The sequence below is a fragment of the Hylaeus anthracinus genome, unplaced genomic scaffold, assembly GCF_026225885.1.
Source record: "Hylaeus anthracinus isolate JK02 unplaced genomic scaffold, UHH_iyHylAnth1.0_haploid 11989, whole genome shotgun sequence".
NCBI classification, from domain to species: Eukaryota; Metazoa; Arthropoda; class Insecta; order Hymenoptera; family Colletidae; genus Hylaeus; species Hylaeus anthracinus.
Window position 1 is genome coordinate 2,309,824 of NW_026534337.1, and position 27,702 is coordinate 2,337,525.

Consider the following 27,702-nt stretch of genomic DNA (forward strand, 5'->3'; position numbering starts at 1 on the left):
TGAGATATTCATAAAAGAAATTTCAGGTTAGGTTGGAATGGACCATCTCTCCTGTAAAAGATACGTGGTAGCTCCAACGTCAGTATATATGCGGAGACGGATAATTTTTCATGTACTTGGCGCCGAGACGCTATCGCGTTTTTAGATATTGCCAAAGGATAAGTTTTAGAAACTCAATTCAGGCAAAACTAGATCTAGTAGGCGAAAATACGTCTAATCTTCGAAGATTAAACAAAGTAAAAGTATTTGTTAATTTTTTGAACGTGATAACGAACAAAAATTCAATAGTTGATTATACACTTGTGTAGAAAATAAGAAAAGCTTAAAAACATATAGAGAGGCCTTGTATGAAAACGGTACTACTAAAGTATTATAATTTAGTAGCAAACTTAAATATTTAAGACTGAAACGATATGTAAATTTATCAGTATTAAGGATATAGAAAGTCTATTTGTTATTCGAGATTCAGATTTTATTTGTATATTTTATTCACAAGTTAGTTTAGGACTTAAAAATTAGTTGTAAGAGTTTTTCATATTATGTATAGATGTATATTTTGTATAAAAGAGATATTTTATACTATGTTGTAATAAACGGATATTATTAAGGATATAGTATTAAGGAACTATGTAAAAATGTACGGAGATTTCTCAGTGCAATAACTAGTTAGTTAGAAATAGTTAGTCACTATAATAAAATACAAGATACAAGATCTTGACATTCAACATACCTATTACGTATGCTAAAGCTACGAAAATTTCATCTACTTGATCCATCGTTTGATTAAGAACTTCAGAGCAGTAATTTTGGAAAGCTGATTAAGTCATCCTTCGCTAATCATTACTAGGTAAATCTTAGAAATACGAATTACTGGTTTATTGAAACTTCACGGTAGACGAGACACATAGATACGCAAAGGTTATGATTGGTAATGTTCATTGTGTTTTTGGAATTGGAAATTTGAAATAATTGCAAATAATTACGATCCAACCCAATACTTCCACGAAAGTCTCTGCTGGTAACGTTAGGCTCGCCAACCATAAAGTCGTTGAACGTTTACCAGCAGCTTATAATTTATCAGGCAAAAGGTAGCATATTGCGGACAACATATCTACGTTACAGTTTTTCATTCCGCCTTCATTGCTAAAGCGGAAAGAGCCGGAGAACGCGGTCTGTTCGCGGCGTCTCTGAACGAAACTGTGAAAACGGGGCTCGAAATTTATATGCATGGATATCTGTCTTTCAGGGATCGTGGTGTCGAATGCAGGGGCAGGCGGCGTGCCAGTCGGAATCGCGGTGGCCAGGCAGAGATTGCAGCATCAGGAAACCTCGACTTCGATGCGCAATGTTTCCCTGAGTCATCACACTTCGCATCATGCGAGCTATCACCACTTCCAGCCTGACAATCTTGGTAAGTTTTATGACCTCTGTTCCCAGCTACGAAGTTCGTCGAGCACCATTTCTCTTCTTTTCATTTCGATGCGATCGATTTTCTTCCCTCCACCCTCGATAAACGATCGCGAGGACCTCGATCTTCTGAGGTCTTTGGATTCATGGCTTGGACGTTTGTCTCGTTGCACAATGACTCTTTGGATGAAAGTGAGTAAAAAAGACGCGTTAGGTTCAGATCCTGATTTCAGTGTGGGGCAGTGTGTAATCTATGATACGTAATTGTTCAAACAATCTTATGATTCTTTAAATGATATTTGAGGGAAATTTAGAATCTCTTTATTAAGTATTTATAATTTACATTTATATTTCGACCGCAGATAGTCAGCCCTCCTCGTGTGTGATTAAAATCTTCTAACTTAGTAAAATCCCCTATTTTTTAAATTTACATTAAAATATTTATAATTCTTGAATAATTATTTAAACAAATAATTATTATGTTTTAAGTTATATGAATTGAGAATCTAACCATTATTTATCACGAAATAATTAAATGTAGTATGATCGAATCAATAAGTTAGCAAAGGTATGTTAACAATAATACGTTACTGTTTCATTTAAAAATATATGTAATTATTTAGTAACTATGTAGATGAACGAATTAAGAAACTAATTATAAAACGGATGGAGCAGTATTACCTATAATTTACTTTTAGTACAATACTCATTTTGACTAATTGTTCTGACTAAAGTTAATCTAATATTGTTAATATGAATATTATATATAAGAATTTTATTAATGTTTTATATATTCATATATAATACTTGTACTAATTATATCGGATTCGTTTTTTTTAGATGAAATATTCGAAATAAAAATTATACTGAAAACGTGTACATATAATGAACTGTATCCATGCTTAAAATAATGACTTGACTAAATCAATATTTCGTTCAAATTTTTTGTTTTATTTTCTTCTATTATAATGAAGAACAGTGAAGTCTAGTTTCACGATTTTAATTGATATAAGTAAATATTGGCAGAAATAGTACAGCATCTATGGAATGTGGAGACAAATGCAGTCAACGTTGAAAAATAAAGGTATTTGCATGTGCACAAAGAACTATGGAAGTTAAAATCAGAACTCAAATTGGTTCCTTAAAGTTACAATTCAAAGTGGGAGTTAAAATTTCATCGCTTTTTATATATTCACCTGGACGTTCTTCGAGTGATTTTCATCTGTTTAAAATATAGATAACCTTGTGCTTCAAAAGTAATTAAAAAAATGTATAAATAATATAGACGGCATTGAAGTAATTCGTTAGAATGAGAACACAAAATTGTTCGTTACTGAAATACAGTAATTGGTAGCGCACTGTAAAGAATGAATTAAATTGAATCTTTTATAATTCTATGTAATTTTAAAATCACGCATTCATTACCAGCATTTTTAATCTCTGATTTAATCCAATTATTTATTTGTGTCCATTCTTATTTTAAAGAAATAGTACGGCCACGAATAAAATTAGACGTATTACATTAAGTATTCTTTAAGAGCAATGTACATCAGTTTGTTCTTTATCTTAACTCAACCGCAGTTGTGCGCCGTCATTGGATAATTCTTCTTTTAATATTATTCACTTAATGTAGAATTTCGTTAAATAATATGTGTTTATAAACACTAAAATTTAGATACCGACTGTAACTATGGGTTATACTTCAGTGTTATTTCAAAGTTATGATGATGTTACTGACATTTGAAATAATGGTTTTAATTAATATTATTCAGAAATGAAATTATTTATACTTACTATTTGATAAACGTATATAGGGTTACGTAGATTCAATTTTAGATCACAATGTTTCAAACATCGAATTTTATAATATTATTTGCAGAAATTTATTGTCATTGACAGAAAATTACTTAAAATTCATATTCAATGGAAAAATTTGTCTAGACAATCTTATTACTACTCCTTTATTTTACCAAGATATTAGAGGAACAGAAAAATCACAAAAACTTGATTTAAAACTGGGTCATTATTTTATTAAACCCTTGTGAAATATACACAAACCACGAACCTCATTGTTAATATTAATAAACGTACTAATTTTGAAAATCCAAAGAACGTGTTTCTACGTGTTTATGTTCTTTCTACGCACGGAAGTAACAGCACGTCTGAGATTGATTTGTACAACGTAGGCTGTTATTTAAATGTTGCTGTCATTGGGAAAAGTGTTGTTGAAAGTAACAGTGACGCAACGAACGCGCCTTAAGAACCTGGAACAATACCAACGCGGTTGAACAGGTATGAAAAGTAATTAGCCTAGAATGAGTTTTTCTTAGCGGGTTTCATACACGCGAATGTTGTCGACCCTGAACAGTACGTATCAAAAGTGGATAAATGGCGCGAAGAAAAACTTTTGCGCAGTGATTTTCGATGCTAACGTTAGCTAGTATCGATTTCATTTATATTTGTAACATTTTTTCTGTTATTTCCTAAATGCTTCGGGGAAAAGTGGTAAATAAATGATAACGTCTTTAATTCGTGAAAACTATGTATATTGACACATTTTAGCCAAAAATCTGTTAACAAAATTGTAATAAAACCCAACATTATGTATAAACAATTTCGATCTTCACTATTGAACGTTCTTCATTATTTTTTCTGCTTTATGTAAAAAGTTCTTTTATTTATGATGCAATCATTTTGAAATATTGAAACTATTGTATATGTATACATTTTGAAAATACTACAGTTGTTGATGAATCTATAATATTAGATGCATTGCGGAAGAAAATGGTTTATTTGGGACTTACTAATCAACGAATAATTTTGATGAACATGTATTATTGAATAATTAGTTAGTATGTGTATATGTATGTAATGCTATCTTTTTAAAAATGTTTTAGACGTACATTTTATTTAGTATTAGCATTGTTTCATAAGAGTGAAATTTAAATCTTCTACATACCACTTTTCAGTCCGAAAAATGGTAATATTTGAGAGTTTTTCCTGGTCATTCTGAATATCTAACATAAATGTTTTGTTCTTATACTAAAACCATATATTTTAAATCAAATTTCTCTCAAATTTTCATACAAAAATATTAAACTACACAGAAATTACAGTTACATAGATGGAATGCTCTAAATGATCAAAATCGAATAAGTAGAATTTTTAGAAACTTGAGTGAATATCGCTACTGTTACAGAAACCACGTTCTTTCGCGGTCGCGTTATGATTCAAATGATATATCCGTTTTCCATGTTTTGGATGGAAGTACATATGAAGTCCAGTTTGGAAAACCTTTTATATAGTTGTACAAGAAGATTTGATATAGTAAATGATAGCAAACCTCACAGAGTGAATGTTATACAGATTTCTAGGCAGTTGCGTGCGTAGACGGGAACAAGCATTATCGGATGTGCGGCTGTTTTCATTTTAGGGCATCGCGCAGCCATCGGCATTTTTGTAAGGGGGCCAAAACATCTGGACGGAATATTAACGAGGGCCATGAAAGGGCTAGCGGCGCGGGCGTTCTTCGAGAATTCCTCTTCCGTCATTCAAGGGTTCGAAATCGATCTCCCCGCACGTTACGATCGAATCTTCCCCAACGAATATTCCACACCCTCGCAGTTATTTTTTTTTTCATCTCGCCGTAGAAATTATGCACACGCCTTCGTTTGGTTGACCCACTGAGCCATCGAAAAAGCGAAAATTCACGGGTCCTCGATTAATCGCACGACCAAGTGGAAAAGCGGATTTGAAACGTGGTTGGTAAACGAATTCGTCGGCGGTGAGTGTTTTTGAAACGTCTTTTGTTCAACAATTTTTCCAGCTTCTTCTCGTCTCTTTCTTTTTTCGTCGATTTATTGATCGAAACCTAGCTAATTGATTCCGCGATGGAAAGGGGAGGACTGATTGAAAAATTGTGAAAATAGCGTGGGTGGTGTATTTTTCAATGGAGAGGGATGAACGATTGCTTCGTTTCGTGCAGAGGGCGTTTCGTTATTGGTGGGACTCGCTTTGATGATAGATCCATGACTGAGGAATTATGACAAGAATTCATCACTATGTGGTTTATTTTACGTCGTTTTCAAGTTATAGCTTTTTCAATAGTCAGTCGTACTTCATATACATGAACATCATTACAATTTAAATTATGTTTTTTCCGGCTTTGAAGTTCCTTTTGCTTTCTCACTTTTTCTCAATTTTTTTTTTTTTTTTTTTTTTTAATTTATTTATTTAAGGTCGCATCAACATCACCGGTTATTAGCGACCACCTTTCTGTTTTACAACTCTGAAACTAAATTACATTTGGTGTAGTTTCAGGTGGCGTACATTTAAATATTATTATATAAATTTAGATGTTGTATGAAACTAGTTATATCAGACACAGAATTTTCGTCGTTCAGCACTGTTTGCAGATTATCTGGTATGCTGAATTTGCTTCTAGTTGGTTGCAGAGAGGAACACTCAAACAAGTGCTTAACTGTTATAATAACATTGCAGTAGGTACACATCTTTTGTTGGTTTTTAGACAATAAGGGTTCGTGAGTCAGTTTACAGTGTCCAATTCGTAAACGAATGAGGATTACTTGGTTTTTTCTTTTCATGTTGTTAAATTGATGAGTTTCATATACATCCTTCCTTACTTCAGACAGTTTTTTTGGTATTGACTGAGTCCATTTGGAATTCCAGAATTCTGTGTTTTTTTTATGTAGAAGTTTTTTAATATCCTTATGATGAACAAGAAGATTATGGTAAGGGTTTTTCGTAGCTTCTTTTGCAGCTTCGTCCACGTAATCATTTTCTTTAATTCCGACATGAGATGGTATCCATGTGTATACGATTTGATTGCCGGCAGCAGTAATTTCATAGTTCAAATTAATAATGGCTTCAATAATTGGTTCTTGTTCCTTACAAGATTTGAAATTTTTCAGGTTTTCTAGTACACTCATAGAATCAGTAAAGATCACATATTTAGTATAATTTAGTGATTTAATACACAGTAAGGCTTGCTTTATTGCAAAGGCTTCACAGAAAAAAATGGAGCTACAGTCGTGAAGTCTATATAATTTCCGAGATCCCAGGCAGGTTACAGCGCAACCTGTTCCAAGGTTTGTACACGATCCATCAGTGAAGATTTTTGTGTGATTAGCATATTTACTATTGATACTTTTAAAAAGTTGTTGGTATACTACTAGATTTGTATTTCCTTTGTGGTATGTATGTAGAGAAAAATTTATTTCAGGCGTTGGAGTTAACCACGGAGGATACTTTATCTTTGATCTATGTATTATTTCAGGTATATTTGTATAAATATCCTTTAAATAATTGACTAGTCGCTGATATAATGGCTTAGGAAAGGATTTTATTTTTTCGTAAAAGGCGGTGTATCTGTTGAGAAGACATTATGGTATACCGAGTTTGAAGGAATGTGAGATATTTTGGATGCATATGAGAAGAGTAACTTTCTTCTTCTTATGTATAGAGGTTCTTCATTTGCTTCAGCTAGGATGCTCATGATAGGACTGGTTCTATACGCACCTAGTGCAAATCTTAACCCTGATTAATGGATGGAATTTAGGTTGTTTAAAACGTGGGGTTTTGCCGAGTCGTAGATAATAGATCCATGATCTAATTTGGAGCGGACAAAACTCTTATAGGTAGTCAGTATTATCTCTTTATCCGCACCCCAGTTGCTCGATGAAATTGATTTGATTACGTTCATTCGGCGGGTACATTCTGCTTTCAATGTTACTTAATTTGAGGAATCCATGTAAGATGTTTGTCAAAAATTAATCCAAGGATTTTTATTTCGTTACTGTTTTTTAAAGTATATGAGCCCAGTGATAGGGTAATTTGAGTATTTAAGGATTTTTGTTTTGAAAAGGTAATGACTTCAGATTTTGATTTAGAAATTTTATATCCAGTTTTGTGGGTCCATTATTGGATTTTGTCTAACGCGTCTTGAAATTGAATTTCGGTGGTTTTTATGTTTTCCACTGTTGAGAAGTATGATATCTTCTGCGAAGATGTATATTTTAATTGGTCGAGGAATGATGCTAAATATATCATTGATTGCTACTAAAAACAGGGTCACACTTATAACTGATCCTTGGGGAACACCATTTTTAATTGTGAATTTCTCTGAGAATTGGTTTTTAAATTTAACTCTGATCGTTCTGTCCTGGAGAAAATTTGCAATAAATTTGAGAATTCGTCCATTAATTCCAACATTTAATAAAATACTGATAATTCTATCTTTCCACACCATGTCATAAGGTTTCTCCATGTCTAAACTAACTGCTGCTAGGTGCTGGTTGGTAATAAAGGCATCACAAATATTACTTTCAATGTTTATAATATGGTCTAAAGTAGAACAGTGTTTCCTAAATCCACTTTGAAAGGGTGAGACGAAATTTAAACTGTTAAGATACCAAATTATCCTTTTATTAATAACTTTTTCCAAGAGTTTGCAAAGTGTGGAAGTGAGCGATATTGGTCTGTAGTTTTGTGGATTTGTAATATCTTTGTTTGGTTTTGGTATTGGAATGACGGTTGCTTCTTTCCATTTTTCGGAAAAGATTCCAGAGCATAAAATCTCATTATAAAGAAGTGTAATGTAATTGATAGCAATTCGTGGAAGCTTTTTAAGGAATACGTTAAAAATACCGTCTGGTCCAGGACTTGAATTTTTAGTTGATGAAAAAACTGTTTCGATTTCAGAGATTTGTATGGATGTGTTGATATTTTCATTTTTCAATAATTATATCGGAGGAGTTTTTAAATTGTTGAAACTCGGGGTCGTAGGTGGAATCATCTGAGTTCCTCGCAAATGTACTAGCTAATAGGTTAGCCTTATCTTCAGTCTTGGTTACGATAGTGTTGTCTAAAGACTGCATAATGTTAGGAAGGGGAACCCGATTGCCAGTTCCATTGATTATTTTTAGTTTTTCCCATACTGTAGAAGTAGATGTAGATGCATTAATAGATGATATAAAATATTCCCACGATACTTTTTTTTGTTGTTTAAATGTTTTACGCGAATATGCCCTTAAGAGCTTATATTCGTATAGATTGTTAAACGTAGGGTAGCGTTTGTATTTTTGAAAGGCATGTTTATATGCTTTTAGAGATTCACTGCATTCTTCATTCCACCATGGTAACCTTTTCTTTTGTGCTTTGCTCAATGAATTAGGGATAGATTTTTTGGCAGCATCAAGTATAATTTTCGTAAGAATGTCTACTTTTTCGTTGATATTCATCATTTGGACGCATCGAGATTGAAGTTCGTTTATTTTTATCGAGATTATATTTTGGTATTCTGAAAAATCACCTTTCCTGAAATTCCATTTTATTTCATTTGTAGAGTAAGTGGAAGTCCGATTTAACTGATGGTGTAAGAGTATGGGATAATGATCACTTCCGTATAGGTGTTCGGTAGTTTCCCAGTTGAAATTATGTGCGATTGAGGGACTAGAGATTGATAAATCAATAGCGCTGAATATGTTGTAGAAATTATTGAAGTGAGTTGAATGATTATTATTTAATAGTACCAAATTAAGGTCTTCCATAATTTGTTCCATTGTTTTCCCTCTTTCATCTAGTTTGTACGAACCCCACGTATAGCTATGACAATTAAAATCTCCCAATATTATATAAGGCTTTGGAAGCTGATTGCATAAACTACTTATTTTTTGTTGTGAAAGGATACAATTATTGGGTAGGTAAATGTTGCAAATGCTGATCGGACCTTTTGAGAATAGAACCGAAATTGCGACACACTCAAGATCGGTATTTAGAATAATTTCAGATGCTTTGAAACTTCTTTTAATATATGTAGCTACTCCGCCACTGGCATGGGTTACATTTGTTTTGGTTTTGGTGAAATTTGTATAATTCTTTATGTTAGCTTGAAAATTGTTTTTAAAATTTGTTTCCTGGAGGCATATGATATTTGGACTATATTTATTGATTAGGATCTGGAGATTTTCTTTTTGCGGACGGTAGCCATTCAAGTTCCATTGTAATATATAATCAGCCATTTTTAGGTTGATTGTGAGAATGATGTAATTGGTCATCATCACTGGCCTCACAGAGAGTCATTAAATCGTTGTCAGAGGTATTTTATTTTCTTAGTTTATTTTTCAAAATTGTGAATCTGCGTTTAATGTTTTTATCTATAAGGAGTGTCTTGGTTTTTTCAAGCATCGTGATGAGAGACTGAAAATTCGATATATATTCCGAAGCAATTCCTGTAACATTGGAGGTACCTTTCGTCTTTTCTAGTAAACTTTTAAGTTGATGATAATTGAGTGGATATGGATTATTTGGGTTTGAAAGTATTTCTCTGAGTGGAAGAAGTTGATTTTCTAGGATATCTATTTTGTTTTCATCGATATCTGTATTGGTCTTTGGTTTTTTAAATTTTTCTTTGATTTTATAACCTTCGAGGTAATATGGTTTATCCAAATTTGTTTCGATAGGTTTTAGAGGATTTTTTAATGATTCATTGTTGTCAGTTGTGCTGTTTGAAGATACAGATAAGGGTCGTTTTGGAGCCTTTTGGGAAGGATTTATTAATGTCAACTTGGAATCATTTTCCAATAACGTGGTATTCGAAAAATCTTCTTTGTTTTGACTTTGATATACCAATGTATTGGATGAAAACAAATTTGATGGAGTGTTTGTCAAAGTTAGGTTTTCTTTATGCAATATTTCTATTGATTCAGGTTCTTTGCAATTTTTTGCTATATGACCTTATTGTTTACAGATAAAACACGATATTGCTTCGGCCGAAAGGTAGATCCAATAACTTGTGTCTTCAAAATTTATTTTAATTGACTCCGGGAGTTTATGTACGTCATCTGGGTGTATGTAGACCTGCCTTCGAAAACTTAAGATGTGAGCAAATCCTGGTTCTGACATACCTGCTCTAAGAAACGTTATATTGGATCCCAATCTGATGTTTAATTTTTTAAATTCATTTTCCAAAACGTTATGAGGGATTATTGGGCAGACGTTTGATAATATTAGTCTTTTAAAATTCGTTAGGAGATACGAATCTCAAGTGAGTTATTTCCAATAGATATTTTTGTTTTGTTATCTGTAGAGACATATGCGATTTCTTGAGATTCTTGAGACAAAACGTATGTTATTTGGATTTATTAACTTTCCAATCGCTTGGGTGTACTCTTTCAGCGGAATCCCATCAAATGAATCGATTACAATTGCCTGTTTCTTTGTAGGGAATATTTCCCTTTGGGCAACAGTAGCATAGCTTGTCGTTGGATTTTTACTTACTGCTTGACTAAACGTTGATGTTGAGGCATTGAAATGAATTTCTTGGTCAGAAGCCATTTCAATAAGTGAAAAGAGCAGGAAGCTGTAGGTACAATTCTAGGTAGATTCGTATGATGTAATGTTAGATTGATAGTCACTGGTTTATTTGCATAACGACGCGACAATCAAAACAAAAACAAACACAAAAACAAACGGAACTCGCCAGACACGCCAGACACGTCCGAACACTTAGACTTCCCAAAGGGAACTGTCTCAATTTTTAATTTTATTTTCTCTCTATTCGTATATATCCAACAGTATGATAGCACCGCAGAAATTTAGATTTTGTAAACGATTTTCGTTTTTGATTCCTGAGACAATTGCAAATTAAAAGAGTAATCCTTTTGGTAGCAAAAACAATTCGTACATTTATTATTCAGTAAAATTTCAACTAAATATTGTAGTTATTTTCATCGTCGAACTTTGAACAAAAGAAATAATAATACAACTAATACAAAAATAATAGAGACAAAAATTTACAAATAATCTATTTTAGTGGTAGAAGACCAAAATTGAGTGCTATAGGATTCGATATCAGTAAATAACTCAAATTTTTGCGTACACAGTTTTGTTATTCATAAATATTCATGTACCATCCAAAAGATAATAATCTTTTATTATTATATGAAATTATATGGAAAAAGTCATTTTCTTTATTTCTTCTTGTTATATATATATATAATCTGATAGAAGTATAGATTTAATTATTGACATATTTTGAGCTTTTACAATGTCCATTTCTTGCATTTTTGTTTCCGTTAAATCCTTAGCAAATTTGGATTGTCATGAATTTTTCTGATTCAATTTTGTAAATCGTATTCTCGTTTCCTCATACACAATATTGTGAAAGTTTCTGCAAAATCAATTGTTTATTCAATTTTATTGTAGAAATCATAAACTGAAATCATAAACTGCATTATATAAAAGATTTCCCATTATTATTCTGTATAAATTATCTCGGAATAATTTCCAAGTAAACAAGTTAAATCCATTTTTATTTTACATTGTTGCATATATTTGATTATATGATCGACACCGTACGTATACTATCGTAATATACTCTGCTAACAACTTATATTATAGTGTATACTGAATTTGTTACGAATTATCACACAGTAAGCATTCATTTCTCGAAGTGTGCAAAACTGAAACAGCTTTTACACTTTTGAGTTCATTTTTTTGTACCAAATTTGTGCATAACTTGACAAAACTATATAAATATTGTTTTGTCCTGTTGGTGATTTCTTAATGAACATAAAATGTATTCTTTAGTTGTAAGAGCAACAACAAATAACTTCGTAAATCAGATTTAATATAAATAAATCAACATTTGAAAGAAAAAGAGAAGTTAAAGAAGGAAAAAGCATAAGAAACATAACTTACAAAGATATATTTTAAAATTCGTAAGATGAATATAAAGAAGAAATAAAAATTGTTATTTGTATACACGAATGGTCATATTTTCTTAAAAATAACGAAACAGTCACGAATTAAATATGTTTAATAGTTAGTTAGTTATAGTTTATTCTCTTTGCGGAGTACATGCGGACCTCAGCTCCGCTTACATTTTTTCCTCTTAACACTACTCATACAACTTATACAACTAAGCCTTACTTCTCTACCTTACATCTAACTATTCATTCCATTCACACCTGCGAGAGAGGGAGAGAGGGGGGGGGGAGACTCTATTCATCCATTCCCTCATCACACACTCTCATTCCTGACCTCTTAAATACGTTTACTATTAATTGCGATGGGAAACAATTATAAAGGATTAAAATTTATAAGTGTTATATTTAAGAATTAAATGTCATATAATTAGTGAAAGTGTAAAACTAATAATTCTATTGAAATCGTGTCCATCCTCCTGTCAGTAAGAGTCTATTACCCTTCAAGGTTAATTGCACGATAATTTTGAACGTATTATATACGTTTCTATAAAAACATCGTCTTTCGTATTGTCAGGCCAGCTCACGAGTTCCTAATCTTATAGCAGGTGCATGATTCAAAGAGGAGGGTTGTACATGTGTGCATGACAAGGCTAACGTACAAGATGTTCTGAATTAAGTGACGTTTCTAACGACGTTGAAGTCGCGATAAACCTATCAAAAAGAAACTTTAAAAGCTTAAGGGATGAAGATATCGATAAAAGTTATACGTGTGCCGTATACTTTATGTGAAGCAGAATAAATTAATTAACTTTTCGTTTAAGCGAATATTCATTCTCCCGACAAAGAACCACTTTCTACCTGCAACTTTAACGTCGACGCTTGCTCTTTAATCAGCGTTACGGTTAATAACAGGAAATGAAAGTCGTAAGCTCTTTTCGTTTTTAACTGGAATACCGAACTCTTAGAATAAGTATCAGCTTTACTTTTCTTTTGGATAAGTGAAGAAAGATTTAAAGTGATTAATATCGATAATTTTGTATGGCCGAAAGGGAATGTCTCATTTTTCATAAACCGGTTGTAGCGATTCGGAACGCGTTAATAATGAAAATTTCAATTTACTTTGATGGAATCGACATGATAAATTGTATATAAAATTGTACGATTGCTAATATTTAAATTAAGAAATTGTATTCAATTTTTGAAGAGAGTTTATACAAGCACAGCAAACATTAATTAATAGGTCTTTGCTGATTTTGCAAGAATTACTGCGCAGAAAATAAATCACGTAGAGTTAAGGTATTATTCTTGTATTTATAGTCTTCCGACCTTCCGCCGTCTGAATCATTATTATGATTAAGCGATCAGAAATTCATGACTTTATTTAACGAAGTTCTTATATCATAAGACCAATATAGGAGGCGCCCTCTTGCATTTTAAATACATCAAATTAGAAAGGGAGAAGGACACGAATAAAATGAGATGGTTTACACAGATTCGAAGACGGTAGACATTTTTTATTTCCCTAAAATACCAATTTTTTTTATATGAGACCAGCATTTGTTATAAAACATTCAATCCACGCCGAATTTGAAATATTTAAACTTTACACCAAAACGTAATCAAAGCATTTAAGAATATTTGATAAAATCGAAGAAAATATTTAATAGATGACATTAGTAGCAAAAAAGTGATGAACAAAAGTTTTTTCAATCCTGTTATATAAAACATTTGTTTAAGAAGAAGCATAACGTTTTTCAAGGTACATATAATTTGGCATGTTTAGTAGAGGAAATGTAGTATTTCAAGTATACGAGATGTCTTCTATGCGACTATACGAGCTTCACAAACATTTGAAATATTATGCGGTAAAATTCTTAAATCATTTTTAATTTTTTCACGTTGTAAAATTATTTATAGTTTTTATATAAACTTATTGCTATAAACTTATTTTTTTATATCTGTTTTACGAATATGATGTGTATACCACTACAGATTCTTATTTTTGAGAAATAAGTTAATATTCCCTTGCACTGTCACTTTAACTGGACGTTCTTAATGTATTTTTGTGATTCTATACGTACAGGGTGCCCCAAAAGTCGGGGAGGAGCCGGAAATGGAGGGTAGCTGAGACGATTCTGAACAACAATTTCCTTTGCAAAAATGTCGGATGAGGCTTCGTTAAGGAGATATTAAGAGAAAACCCCGACCAATCAGAGCGCGCGTAGACCGTTCGAGCGGCCGCGGTAGCGAAGCTACGCGCTGGCGGCCGCGCTTGTACGCGAAAAGTGACTCGACGTGCATCGAAGGACATTGACGCTGCCGCCTAGCGCGTAGCCTTCGCTACCGCGGCCGCTCGAACGGTCTACGCGCGCTCTGATTGGTCGGGGTTTTCTCTTAATATCTCCTTAACGAAGCCCTATCCGACATTTTTGCAAAGGAAATTGTTGTTCAGAATCGTCTCAGCTACCCCCCATTTCCGGCTCCTCACCGACTTTTGGGACACCCTGTATAGATTCTATATGTAGAATTAGCATATATGCTAAATTCATCAAAACTTTTCTCTATTTGTCCATTTAATTTGAATATTTGATGCTTTCCAATGATAGATATTGATTGGAGTCTAAAAATGGTTAAATTCGCGTGTCAATCTATTCAGGTTGTTACATTATTAAAGTATAGACCAACTTCCTCTATCATCGCTGTCATTTTGACAGAACGTTTTTAATCTATTTTTGTGAGTTCTGCTAAATTCAACTAAACATTTTTATATTCATCCATTTAATATTTGATACCTTTCAATTTTGGGATATAGATACAAGTCTAAAACTGATTAATTTTATGTGTTAGTCTGCTCAGGTTAATGTCTTTTAACCTTTGAGTTCTGTCGACTCTCGATTCCTATGTGAAGATCGCCCCGTGGAATCTAAAAGATTAATATTGCTTTTGACGTGTAGGGTCATTTGTGATGGCTTCACTTTGGAATATTTAATATTTTTCCACATATTTACAGTGTGAAACAGCGAAAAATGTTTAAACACAGATTTACGTATGTCTAAAAATGAATAATTTCACTTCGACATGTTTAAGTCTATTCAGGTTAATTAATAGCTTTTTCCATTTCCTCTTGGCATTTAATTTACTTTCACGATAACTTCACTTTAAATCATAAAAAATACTTCTTCATGCTTTCGCAAAATTTGACATTACATGTAATATCCTCCAACAGTTTAAACTTAGACTGTATATCTCAACAGTTTGAAGACTTTAAACTTTGTTACACAATTCTGAGTCTCAAACGATTAACTGTGTGCGTCAGACTATTCAATTTAACATCTTATAATGATGCTTCCTTTTGACGTTCAAGTACATTCATAATTCACTACAAAATGCAAAGGATATTTTTTTGTATTTTTCAAACCTTCTACAATAGTTTTATATAAGCATATGCATTTTATTGTTAGCTTGCTTTATGACGATGACTTTTAACTTTCAAACGCAGATTTAAATCTCATTTAAACCTCACGATTAGATATTTTACGACTCGGTCGTTTCATTATTGTCTTAATAGCTTTAATTTAAAGTATAAAGATATTTTCTTGGATAAGATAATATTATACCCGGAAATATTCAAAAAATAATAGTATAATTAGCAATACTTAAATTGTTCGTTGGTCTTGAGATCAAAACTGAGCAAAAATTCAATCGTTTGATTCAACATTTCGAGTCAGAGTGAAAGACTCTTTCATGACCAAGAAGTGTATTCCAGCAATTAACATTTGCTAACTAAGAAATCAATGTTCTTTCCGAAGACGGCTTTCAGCTTTGCTCTGAAGACCGAGAAAGAGTTTAGTTATTACTAGACTGCGGATCTTTATACATTTATAGGAAATTCGAATGTGCAAGAAACTCCAAAATGCAAACAAGATGCAAGAATATAACAAAAATTGGAAGTAAAGTTCATGTTATCATATTTGCAGAATAAAATAAATTCCTATTTAGGTTCAATTTTTGTAAGCACGTTCGCGAAGATTTTATTTTGCGTAAAGATCAGCAGAGTCCAGTTATTACTAACCATATAAAGTTACACGTGAAACAAACTAAAGACTATGATGAGACATAATTGTAAAAATTTGATTGATGACATTGCAGAAGCAACTACAAATTAGAATTTTTGAAAACAAGAAAAACTATTTTTGGATAAATTGTGCTTTTATGATTTAAATATAAACAGATAAAAACCTTACTTTTTTGGAAAAAATTTTATATTCAACATGAGTATATTTAAAAAACTGATACACACATGTTTGATAATGAGTCCGATCTCTTCTATTAGCGGTTATAGCTTGACAACATCTGGTCATGCTTTCCGTTATCTTTTCCGCGTATAACACAAGTAGTGATTTTCATAGTTTACGAATTCGTTGAATTAATGCTTTCAGTGTAAAAATACGTTGCCCTCGAAGCTCGTATTTCAAAATTGATCAAACCTTTTCAATTAGATTGAAAAGACTGCAATGGCCAGTCCATCATATTCATAACATTTCTGGCTTTTCATTTGCTACGAAGGCGGTTTTGATATTTTAGATCGTTATTCTTTTAAAAAAACCATTAATTATTATTATTTGGAAACTAATGTTTGAACCGGTACTAGGAGACCCCTTTTATACAATTTAATCATTTCTATTGGGATCGAAGTGTATAAATATGCATAAAGCGTCGAAACCGCGAACATTGAAGAAGCCCCAAACATTCACTTTCTGTGGGTATTTAACGCTTCGTTGGATAACAGGATTTTCGCTAGTAAACCGAACTCGTTTAAAAGGGATCCAAACCCAAAAAGATGATTCGTTGCTAAATACGACATTATTCCAATCATTTTCTAATCCTTTGAGCAACAACATAAGAAGACGTCGTCAAACCATTTAGTGTACGTAGCACTTACGTCGAGATGGACTATATTTCTCAGTGACACATTTCAAACTAAACATCTTAAGGCCTACACGAATCGTAGTTGACTGCTAGTGTTCATATTAGTACAATCTCTACTTCACTGAATATCAAATGTGAGAGATATTGCGTCTACGCTCTTGTTGACCAAACTGTACACATTGTCCAGTCAATCTCATTGTATTCGAACGTTGTCGATGAATTGTAAGTTTGTTAGTCAGGAGTTTCATTATTTGCAAATCATAGCAACAATCTTTCTTTCTTATATAGCAAAAATTTTAATTTGTGCCTCCTGCCACACTATCGTCACGAATGAAACCTTCATAGTTCGTACCCACGTCATTGAATCTCAGGTTTCGAGCGTTAAGCGATGCAATGGTCGATCGATACACGTCAATGCTCGCATGCATTTCATAACTCCGGCGCAGCAGAGAACGATACGTCGAGAAATATGCATACTGTGAATACGAATCACTTGTTGGCGGATCGTAGAGAAGAACCAGCAGCGTTCGCCAGTCATCGCTCGCTTCTGCCTTGAGTTCCACTTGTCTCGACTTCCCCAACGACTAGATCGCGCTGTCGTAATTATCCATCCCACCTAGTGTTTTCCTGGCGATCGTTTGCGATATCGGAGGATATCCAATCGTTGCGTGGAATATCGATACTTTTTCGCGCGACCGAACCGCGACATGGATTGTTACGCAGAGAATGGGAACCGGATGAGAGAGCTTGCACGCTGGAATTCTCTGGACGCGAATAATTTTTCACTTGAATCGCGGCTAGATGTACAGGCAGTCGCAGAAGTCTGCATATGTATACTGTATGGATTGTCTGAAACGTAATACGAAATTGGTACTCTACAAGTGGAGGAAAGTGACCAAAGTGGGAGCCCCAATTGGTGGTTCTCGTATAATTTTCTTATCCCTTTGCACTCGAGAGGTGACTCTCAGTCACCACTAGGTTTTCTTTAGGTTTAATTTCTTTGGAACTCGAAGTGCCAATAAAATGATCATCGTTGAGGCAAAGGTGACCTGATTCCCAAATCTCAAATTAGAGATCTCATTCTCGAAGTCAATATAATCTTAGCATTCGTGGCAATAGAATGCTAAGAAAGCTAAGATAGCATCTCGAGTTGCTGGTAGATACAAAAAAAAGGCATCGAGTGCAAAGGGTTAATATTAAGGAACAAATTAAATGTTCACTGATTTAAGATTCGTTGATTATTTATCTAGAAGCCAACTATCAGCAGAATTTATGTAAACAATTACAGTGACAAGCATTTTCGGATTTATGATGAAGTGTCGAAAATAATGATTCAGAAACAGTGCTCACATACTAGGACTGCCTAATTTAGATGTTTTTAACAGAAAAATTAAAATACATTTTGGTTATGTAATAAAAGGATTAAGTACATATTAAAATTGTTATTGCAAACATTACTAACGTATTCGTTATTGGTTTGCTCCCGAACATTCTTCATGAGTCTAATCACTGCATTAGAGATACTTGATCCTTGGCCCATCGTGATAATCTGACCAACGTCCTTTACAAAATACGCAGACAACGTCGCTGTCGATTAATTTTTAAAGCGAAACGAAGAATTTGGCTGCAATTCATCTAGATGCACTTCATAAATAAATAATTTTTTTAAACGCAATGACGTGTGACGCGAGAGATCTCCTCCAATTTTGATTAGATTACATTACTTCGATGACAATTTTCATCCCTAAATTTCATTCGAGAGTTACAGTTTCCGTACTTCTCTTATCAGAGATCGTCATTTTAAAACAGTGGACACCATGTAAAAGACTGTGACCGACCACCCGAACAGAGTTTTAGTTGAAAACTTTCAGCACTGTTTCCAAAAGTGATAAATATGTATATCTGCCGCGATGTGTGGTTTCCCAACTGAACTATTTTGAAGGGAGTACAAGAAGTAACGGAGCTGTAGATCCACATTTGCCTAAGTCTTTAACTCATAATTTTAACGAAATTACAAAAAGTGGAGTTGATCAATTTGGCTTGTAAGGGATAAACCTAATTTAGATGTAAAGAAACAGTTGAAACATCGGTGAATCAAAGTTAAAAAGGCAAACAAATGTTTTTTGATCGCGTCTTCAATAACTATATTTTTTTTTTAAATATCAAGATTACTAGTCTATAAAATGTTAAAAATGTTCTCCAAGTAATTTGCACAAAAAGTTTTGAAACAATTTACTTAATAAATTTCTTTTTGTAAATTTCCGAATATTTCCTTTGTTTCTGGGCGCTCGAGCGATTAATTTCTTAAACAGGAGTCATTGAGCTATCGTTGAAGATTTGGAAATTCCTAGCCATGAAAACATACTCGGTGACTATTCCCATGATGGGAATACCAGTGCTTCTACAATACTAGGTTCGGACGTGAATGGTAACGGCATAGGGAAGATAGATGAGGATGAAGACGACTGCTGTATCTGACACAGGAAGACAGGAATCATCGTCTACCCGTCACTTGTTCCTTGTCGCACAATGCTGAAATACTATCCCCGGCAGAGTATTCCGTTGGTGCATTACCCACGGCATGCCGTTCCATTGTTACGAGCCAGATAAAATGGCAATGCGTACAGAGATGAAAATAGGCTCGACAGAGAGCTAACATTTATCCTCTAAACACTATTTATCCTCATCATTCCCGAATTGTAATTATTCGTCTTTGTTAGCGATTCGCGGCATTCCCAGGAAATATGTTTTTCCGCTACATAAAGGAATTCCGTAAATCGTTGATGAAGACAAACGATAACCGCAAACATTTAGCATCGTTCAGCAGTAAAACATACAAAATTTCACACGATATCAAGGTTGTAGAAAATGGGCTTTGACGAAGTCTGCTTTAACGAAGAGTATATTATAAGATGACTTTAGGACTTTGGTTTTTAACCCCTTGATATACAAATAAAACGGAACTTGATGCGTAAAAAAAATACTATTTAATTTCGCTCAACTAAACAGTGATGTGAAAGCTGAGAAAGAGTACATTTTATTTTGAAATTTGGATTTTTACCTAACATTTCATCAGGTTGATACATAGTGTTAATTGAGGACAACTAAATAACATTAAAAAATAATAATTTAATAGTTTTGTAGAGTATGAAACATTTCGACACATTTTGGATGTTTGATTCCAATCTTTGTAAAAGTAATGGACAGGTACTCGGAGTTTGAGTATATTGTTTTATATTTACAATATTATTCTTTCTTTGTACAATTCCATTCATTTTCTGCTATATCAGAACGTCATTGCTTGGTATGGGTTTTGCACGGGGATTATATCATATGGGATTGAAACTGACTCTTAAAGATCCTATTGCTTTCAGGACTGATTCTGTAACCAAGTAATGATTAGTCCGTCTGGGAAATTAAATTTCCTAATAATATATAATGGCAATGTCGTCAGTAGGTTGTTAAGTGCAATAATAAAATAACAGTTTGAATTCTTATTTAATTACAATAAAAAGACCAACATGGAATAGTTAGATTGATACTGACTCTGTAACCGAATAATGGTTAGAAACTTGATTATATTACAAATTCTATACTAGCTGGACAATTGAATTGTTCAGTCAGATTGATCCTCGCGCAGTTTGATAGATACTTATTTCGCAATCATATTTTTTTCGAAGAAATAATGAAATATAGGTAAATTGGCGAAGTCATCTCGAAGGCTGTCAAGTATCATGAAATAATATCGCTTTAAAATTGTAATTTAATTCGAAGAAAAGAATTCTTCCGTGTGTTTGCAAACTGCATAGTTGAATCGATTTGCCAGGAACTTACTATCTTTGCGTAGAATATACGTAACAAATAAATAACATTCTTCGTCTAGTCTTCTAAAAATATCCTTATTTCTAGATTTTTTGTGATTGTGTTATATATTATAATTGCTAGTGGATGTGATCGTTTTAATCAATAATAACAATCCATGTGACTGGAGGTAGAACGCCTAATCTAATTCGACGGCAGCTTATGGTCTTTTAACCAATCAGCCGTGATTGACGAGTATACTCGTCATGGAGAAAAGGCAGTATTTTGTATCATGACGAGTATACTCGTCACGCGTAAAATTTAGTTACCATGGTTGATTTAAGAGTATGTTTTACATATTAATTTGAGTAGCAGAAGTATAAGTGGCATGAATTTTTGGGACGACCTAATAAATAGCCGTCTTTGCGATCTAATATTACTTTCTGTTTGACGATTATACCTGTCGTAGCTTGATTCTCACGATACACATAGGTGCGCGCTCTGAAAAGAGGACGCGACACCCGACTGGTTAATAGTACATACAGTGAGTTGTAGAAGTATTCGTACTCTACCAGTTGTCGACTTTGAAATCTCAGCTCTCCCAACACATATCGCCATTAATAATAATTTTGAAATGTGTATTGTGCAAAAATATCAATCCTTCAAAGTCGGCAGTTGATGGGTAATGAATATTTCTGTCGCTTGCTATAGGTCTGGGTTATATACAAATAATGTCTGGTATGACATTTACCGTGCGAGATCCCTGTTATACTAAATACTACTTTCAACGTACTTCTTTTGATATGTCGCCGCTTTTTTTGTTATTGGAATTGTTGGGAAGGTAGGAGGTTGAGGCATCTCGAACTGTATCCACAAACGAGAATCAACGCAGGAGTGAAGCAACATAAGTAGTTTATTTATGTCTACAACGATGTTTCCAACGATTCTCATTTTGAAATTAGACTGTAATTTATTATGATAAATTATCATTGAAATGTTTTAATGATTACGTATTTGAAGGTAGGAAACGTGCAATTTCTTGATTAAATGTGTTGGACTTTATTAACACTTCATTATACTAAAAACACAAGAAACCTTTATTAACATAATATAATACAAAAAATGTGATAAACAGAAAATATGTATTTCATGCTTCTCTCATTGCTATAGGTCCCCGAACGATGCACATTCCCGTTGTTGATTAGAATTACATATACAGTGAGTGGAGAATGTATTCGTACATCGATCGATTTCCCAAAAAGTCTTGTGTGAAATTGTAGATTATTAATTTTTTTTATAATTGATGGTATTCTATATATTCTCGGAAATCTCTAGAGTAGATATAGTCCAAGCAACAATTACTAGTTTATATAATTTGCAAAATTAACAAGAAAAAACGAAAAATCGACAGAAATAAAGAAGGAATAAGTACTCGTACGGTTCTTATGACGAATTATTTACAGTAGAATTTGTAACGAAACACATCAGTTTATTGCTTCGTACAAATTAGAAAACATCAAATTTCAAGTAAAGAAGTCTTAAAAAATACTGTAATAGACTAGTGGAAGAAGCCGAGTATTAAAAATACACGGATCTGTTAATTAGCCGTGTACCCGGGTATTTCGATACACGTGAAGTAGGGATCTGTAATAAATACATTTGACTGGGCTTGTTGTTAGGTTCGAGCACAGCCATGGCAGTAGGCGGTGCGACCCTGGTGCACTGCGGAGGACCTGGAGGGGAGGACCGTCCGGCCCACCTCGCCATTCCCTCGGGAGCCCTGGCACCCTCGCTGAACGCTGCTCTCGGCTCGAGCCTGAATTCCAGCTTGAATTCCAGCCTGAATTCCACGCTAGGTAGCATCGGCGCCGCGACGAGCGCGGCCACCGCCGCCACGGCCGCGGCCGCAGCCGCATGGCCGCCCACCTTATGGCAGTACCCCGCGGCGGCCGCGGCCGCTGCAGCTGCAGCTGCAGGTGAGACCGACCCTGTTTTTCTTTGCTCTTTCTGTCGTTTCTCTTGTCATCGTGGAACGAATTTTGAGCGTTTGGCTCGCTCCACGTTCCGCTTCGGGACGGTTTAAGGGCTCGCTCGCTAGGAACGTTCACGAATTCGAAAACTCAGATAGTTGAAACATTGCGTTTAAGCAGAGTAGTTTCCCCGTAGCACAGAACTATTTTGCATAGAAATACTTTATAACATTGGAACAGTTTATTCGGGTTTTTGTTGTTTACAGTTTTTGACACTAATTAAGGCTCTCGGGTGTAAGTCGTGTATTTGAAGTAAAATAGTTTGACGTTTTGTCAACATTGCAGGTAGCTTCATCAGGAATCGAATGGTACACTGATATTAGTATTCTACATCTGGAAGCCTTAATTAGTATCAACCGTGAAAAATCGGGCCGTAAAATCCTCAAGTGTCTTATTTTTATTATTTAATAAAGCGTGTGTCTTGATTGGAATGTTCTGGAATAAGTGCTTATACAGCTTCTCATAGACTACGTTTACACGGTTTGGATTTATGCCGAAGTTGTAGTGCTCATGTGCACCAAAGAACGTTAATTCTTGTCTTCAAGGAGGAACTCACCAGTCCCAGTATTGGCCAAGACCCCATCTTCTTCGTGCAAATGGTTTGGTTGATGCTGGGATTAATTTAGCGACAAGAATAACCGTTCCCTGGTGTATATCGATGTTATAACTTTGATATAAATGTGGATTGTGTGAGGGTTCTCATTGTGTGCAACGAGAGCAGTTCATCCATAACATAAAACCATTTTTCATCGATTCCATTAACACGATTTATTAGACTTTTTTGGTATTTGTTAGAGCGTACATGTCGAGTAGAAAGTTCTGGAGTAAATCCATGTAACTTCTCACAGACTATGTTTACACTGTCTGAATTTACATCGTGGTTGTAACATCGATATACACTAGGGAATGCTAATTCTTGCTGTCTAGAAGAAAATTACTTATTCCAACCACAACTAAGACTTCAGCTTCTCGAAGCAGATGGATTGGTTACTGTTGATGACTTTTATCTAGAGAGCAAGAATTAATGTTCCTCAGCTGTTCATTGGTATTGTAATTTTGACGTAAATTCGACAATCCGAGTGTATTTATACGGCGCAGGAACACAATTCATCTGTAACATAATATACTTTTCGTTTGGTGCCATAATACGGTTTGTTAAAATTCCATTAGATGGTGGAGTATACGTCTCGATTAGATGTACACCTGGGAGCATTAATTATTGTCCTCTAGAACAGAGATGTGCAACATACGTCACATCGTATGATTTAATGTGACCCGCAACCTCGTTCGAATAAAACGGAAAATTCTGGTTACTCTAGCACGAGTAGAATAGGACGATAAGGGGAAGTAACTTAAAAATAGATAATACACTTGTGTATTTAACAGTTTACTTTCTTCTAGTCGTAGTAAATATTCGGTGTCGTTTCACGTACATCCTCGCTCATAAATATGTGGACACTTACTACTTTTAATGAGTAATTAATATACACCGTAAATTATTACTATACTATATTGCTAAATTCTATATTGGACGTGTATTTAACAACATTTAATAATATTTAATATTTTCAATGCCATGTTCAATTTTATGGTGGAACTATGGGATCGTTTAGATAGAAAAGTTCAGAACGAATTTTCAATATATCACACATTTATGGCGAAATATTACAAAATACATAAGATAATATTACTACGGATCTAATGAAGAAATTAATAGTATCCAAGGTTGGTAAAAGAAATTTTAACCTTATATAGTTATCTCTGTAGTTTTTATCAATAGTAATGTGATGTTAGAAAAATCTATTAATAAAGTATGTTCGCTAATACAACATAAACATATTGAAAGATAAATGATATAATTGATATTAATCGATTCGTAACTTAGATATTTATTTCTATTAGTGTCCACATACTTCTGAACAGGGGTGAATTTGTAAATTGCTCGCAAAGAAGTTAATTGTTGTCAGAACTTAATGTAATAGTTACAGCAATGTCTTGTATTTGATGTAAGTAGAAATACTACACTTGTTCTCTAAGCCACTGCGAGATTGTGTGTAGGTGAAAGATGTTACGTTATCGATGAGGTAAAGTACTTTGTCGGCAAAGCAGAATGTTCTGTCGGTAAGGTTTGGTAACGTAGAACCGTAATTGGTCGAAGGATTTATCAACAGATTGGTGTACATTACTACATTACAGCAATCTGCTAAGTTTCTAATCGAATAGTTACACGCCAAAGGATCCTTTGCTATTTGTACATCATGACGTAGACTGGTTAGTACTACTTTTTCCAAGGGGATATTTCACCTCCCAGAACGTATTGTGGCACCAACGAATGATAATTATTTGTTACAGATTAATTGTTTCACTTGCATAAAATGTTTCATAGTTTTCTGAATTTCCGTGTTCATGGACGTCCTTTGCCAGACCTTTGACTCTCCATTGCACAAGAGTTAGTAAAGCACGCTGATGAGAAGATAAGATCCAATGGGGCCCAAGGCACTGCCTAAATTGTATACATCTTGGGTACACCTTGACTCGTTTTCTCATCAGCTTAACTTAGAAGTCTGGTAGAGGTGGTGAAATGCATTGTCCTATAGTCATGGAGTTGTCGTCAAGGTATTACACGCTCCCACATAGGTCAATGGCTTTTCAGTTCTGAACTAGACTCTCGTGCGTGGAGAAGTCGATAGTTTGAGTGATCCCTGACACCGAAGACTGTTCCGTTTGCCTTTGGTGATCCTGGGAGGACTTTCCAGAGACTCGACTGATCTCAAGCATTTCTTGGTAATTATGAACAGTAGTTCCGACCTCATCGATTTCAACTACCTTGAAGTATGTTGAAGAGAATACGTCATTGACAAGCGAACATCGTGAATAGTTAAACAATCATTTTGATGGTCGTTTTCACAAATATTTATTGGACCAACCTAAGAACCACGTCGTATTTTGTTTCTATTATTTTCCTCACTTTAGCGTTGCGAAACGTGAATGATCTTTGGTAATTTTTCGAGGGGAAGCATAAGCTACATCATGCTTGAATTTAGCATATGTTCATATTGAACATCTTTTTAAAATTCTTGAAATACTGAATTTATTTTACAAGACAGGTTGAAAATTAGCCAACTGGCGCTGATCTGAAAGAAAATTTTAGTTTCGCTTTATTTTTGATTCTTTAAATTTAATTAGTGTCATAATCATTCCAATGTAATTTAAGGCTGTTGAAATCTTTAAATTTAGCACTACTGTAAATAATTACCTCTTCCTTGATTAGCTGTAAAAATCCTTTGCCATTCAAAGTTGAGTTGTTTCTAGTAATATACTGTTACAATTCTTGAAAATTCGTCGCTAAATATTATCATACGTACATGATTTTAACAATCGATACGTACATAACTGTTCATTACATTAAAATAGAATGTATGCATTGAACAAGGTAATATTAGATAATCGTTATTTGTCTGCCATCCTCAAAGGATTAACCCTAGGATGAGTGCTGTGTTTGACTTCTGGGATAATTCGACAACTCGAACTGAAATTTGATTGGGTTTGAATTAGATGAATGCGTAGTGTTTGTGGATGAAAACTTGTTTTAAAGTTATTCCTATACATTGAATGTTGGTAAAATAGTGACAATGGTCAACACAACCTTTCTTGTAATAGCTTGTAAAATATTATATATATATTCATTTCTTTTGTTCTATAACGTACCATTAATAACCACTGGGGATTCGTAGTAGACAACGGGGATTGACATTTTAGTCAAACCTTTTTGTAATTAATCTTTATATTCAAACTCGTACGATTATTGCTTTCCTTTATATTCATAATCTTTATTTTACAACTTTTATATTTACGTCACGTGTTTTTTATTTTCTATTTCTCCTAAAAGTAATTACCTTAAATAAATAACTTATATTTCGAAACAACTGATTCATCTTACGCTAATCTTTCTTTTTGAAGTTTTGTAAATTAACTGTTTCATTGAAGAAGATTAAGGTTGAAACGTTTAGGTAAACACAAAATAAATAAATATATAATACATATCTTTCAATTTATCGTTTGTTTCTTAATTGCTGTTTGAGTGTGTCATTGTTTAAATTAGGTTGTGTTAATCATTGTTACTATCCCATTGAAACCTAATTTTGTTTGTACAAAGCATTCGTACGTTTCCTTTAACTATGTGCTACTGTACAAAAGTATAATTGCGTTCTCTATACATTTCCAGAACTTAGTAAATATTTATATTGGCGATAAATGAATGTAACCCCGCGAGAGATAGTACGAAATCATTTATATCAGTGAAAAATAATTTGGTTTAAGCAAATCGTATGAAACTCTGACAGATTAAAGGCCATACGCCTAATCTGAGGTGTTAAGGAAATATAGTCGCAGTAATTGAAATTGTGGATTGTAAGCTCAATCTTTGCGATTATTGTCGAGTGGGATCCAACAACTCTGGTTGTACTGAAACTGGACACCGAGTCACTCGGCAGTTGTTGTTCTTGTTGTTTTTTTTTTCGTGTCACTAACTTTTCTGTATACGCTTGTCACGTCACTCATCATTCTGCATCATCGTTAAAGGTATGTATATTGTGATTTTATTGCCTCACTTTAATTTTAACAATTACTTTTTTGTGCTAATAGAATTTTAGATATCATCTATAAATATGTGGGACAATGATAGCAGTTACGATGAATAAAAAAAAAAAATAAAAGTATTGTTCTGAGTAGACTGAAGAAAATAGAGAACTATGCTCCGAACGTAAAAAGTTAGTAAAATATTATGAAACATTCTACAATTATTCTTA

At 33.7% G+C, this 27,702-nt stretch overlaps 1 protein-coding gene across 2 annotated transcripts in view; it reads left to right on the forward strand.

Annotated features, from left to right (window-relative positions):
- The window catches only part of LOC128887986 (uncharacterized), a 456,277-nt gene that overhangs the window by 383,822 nt on the left and 44,753 nt on the right, over positions 1-27,702 (forward strand). For both annotated transcript variants that reach the window (XM_054144535.1, XM_054144536.1), the window contains 2 exons: positions 1,247-1,411; positions 22,544-22,840. In XM_054144535.1, coding sequence (XP_054000510.1) covers positions 1,247-1,411; positions 22,544-22,840 — 462 coding nt within the window. The remainder of the gene's footprint in view (positions 1-1,246; positions 1,412-22,543; positions 22,841-27,702) is intronic.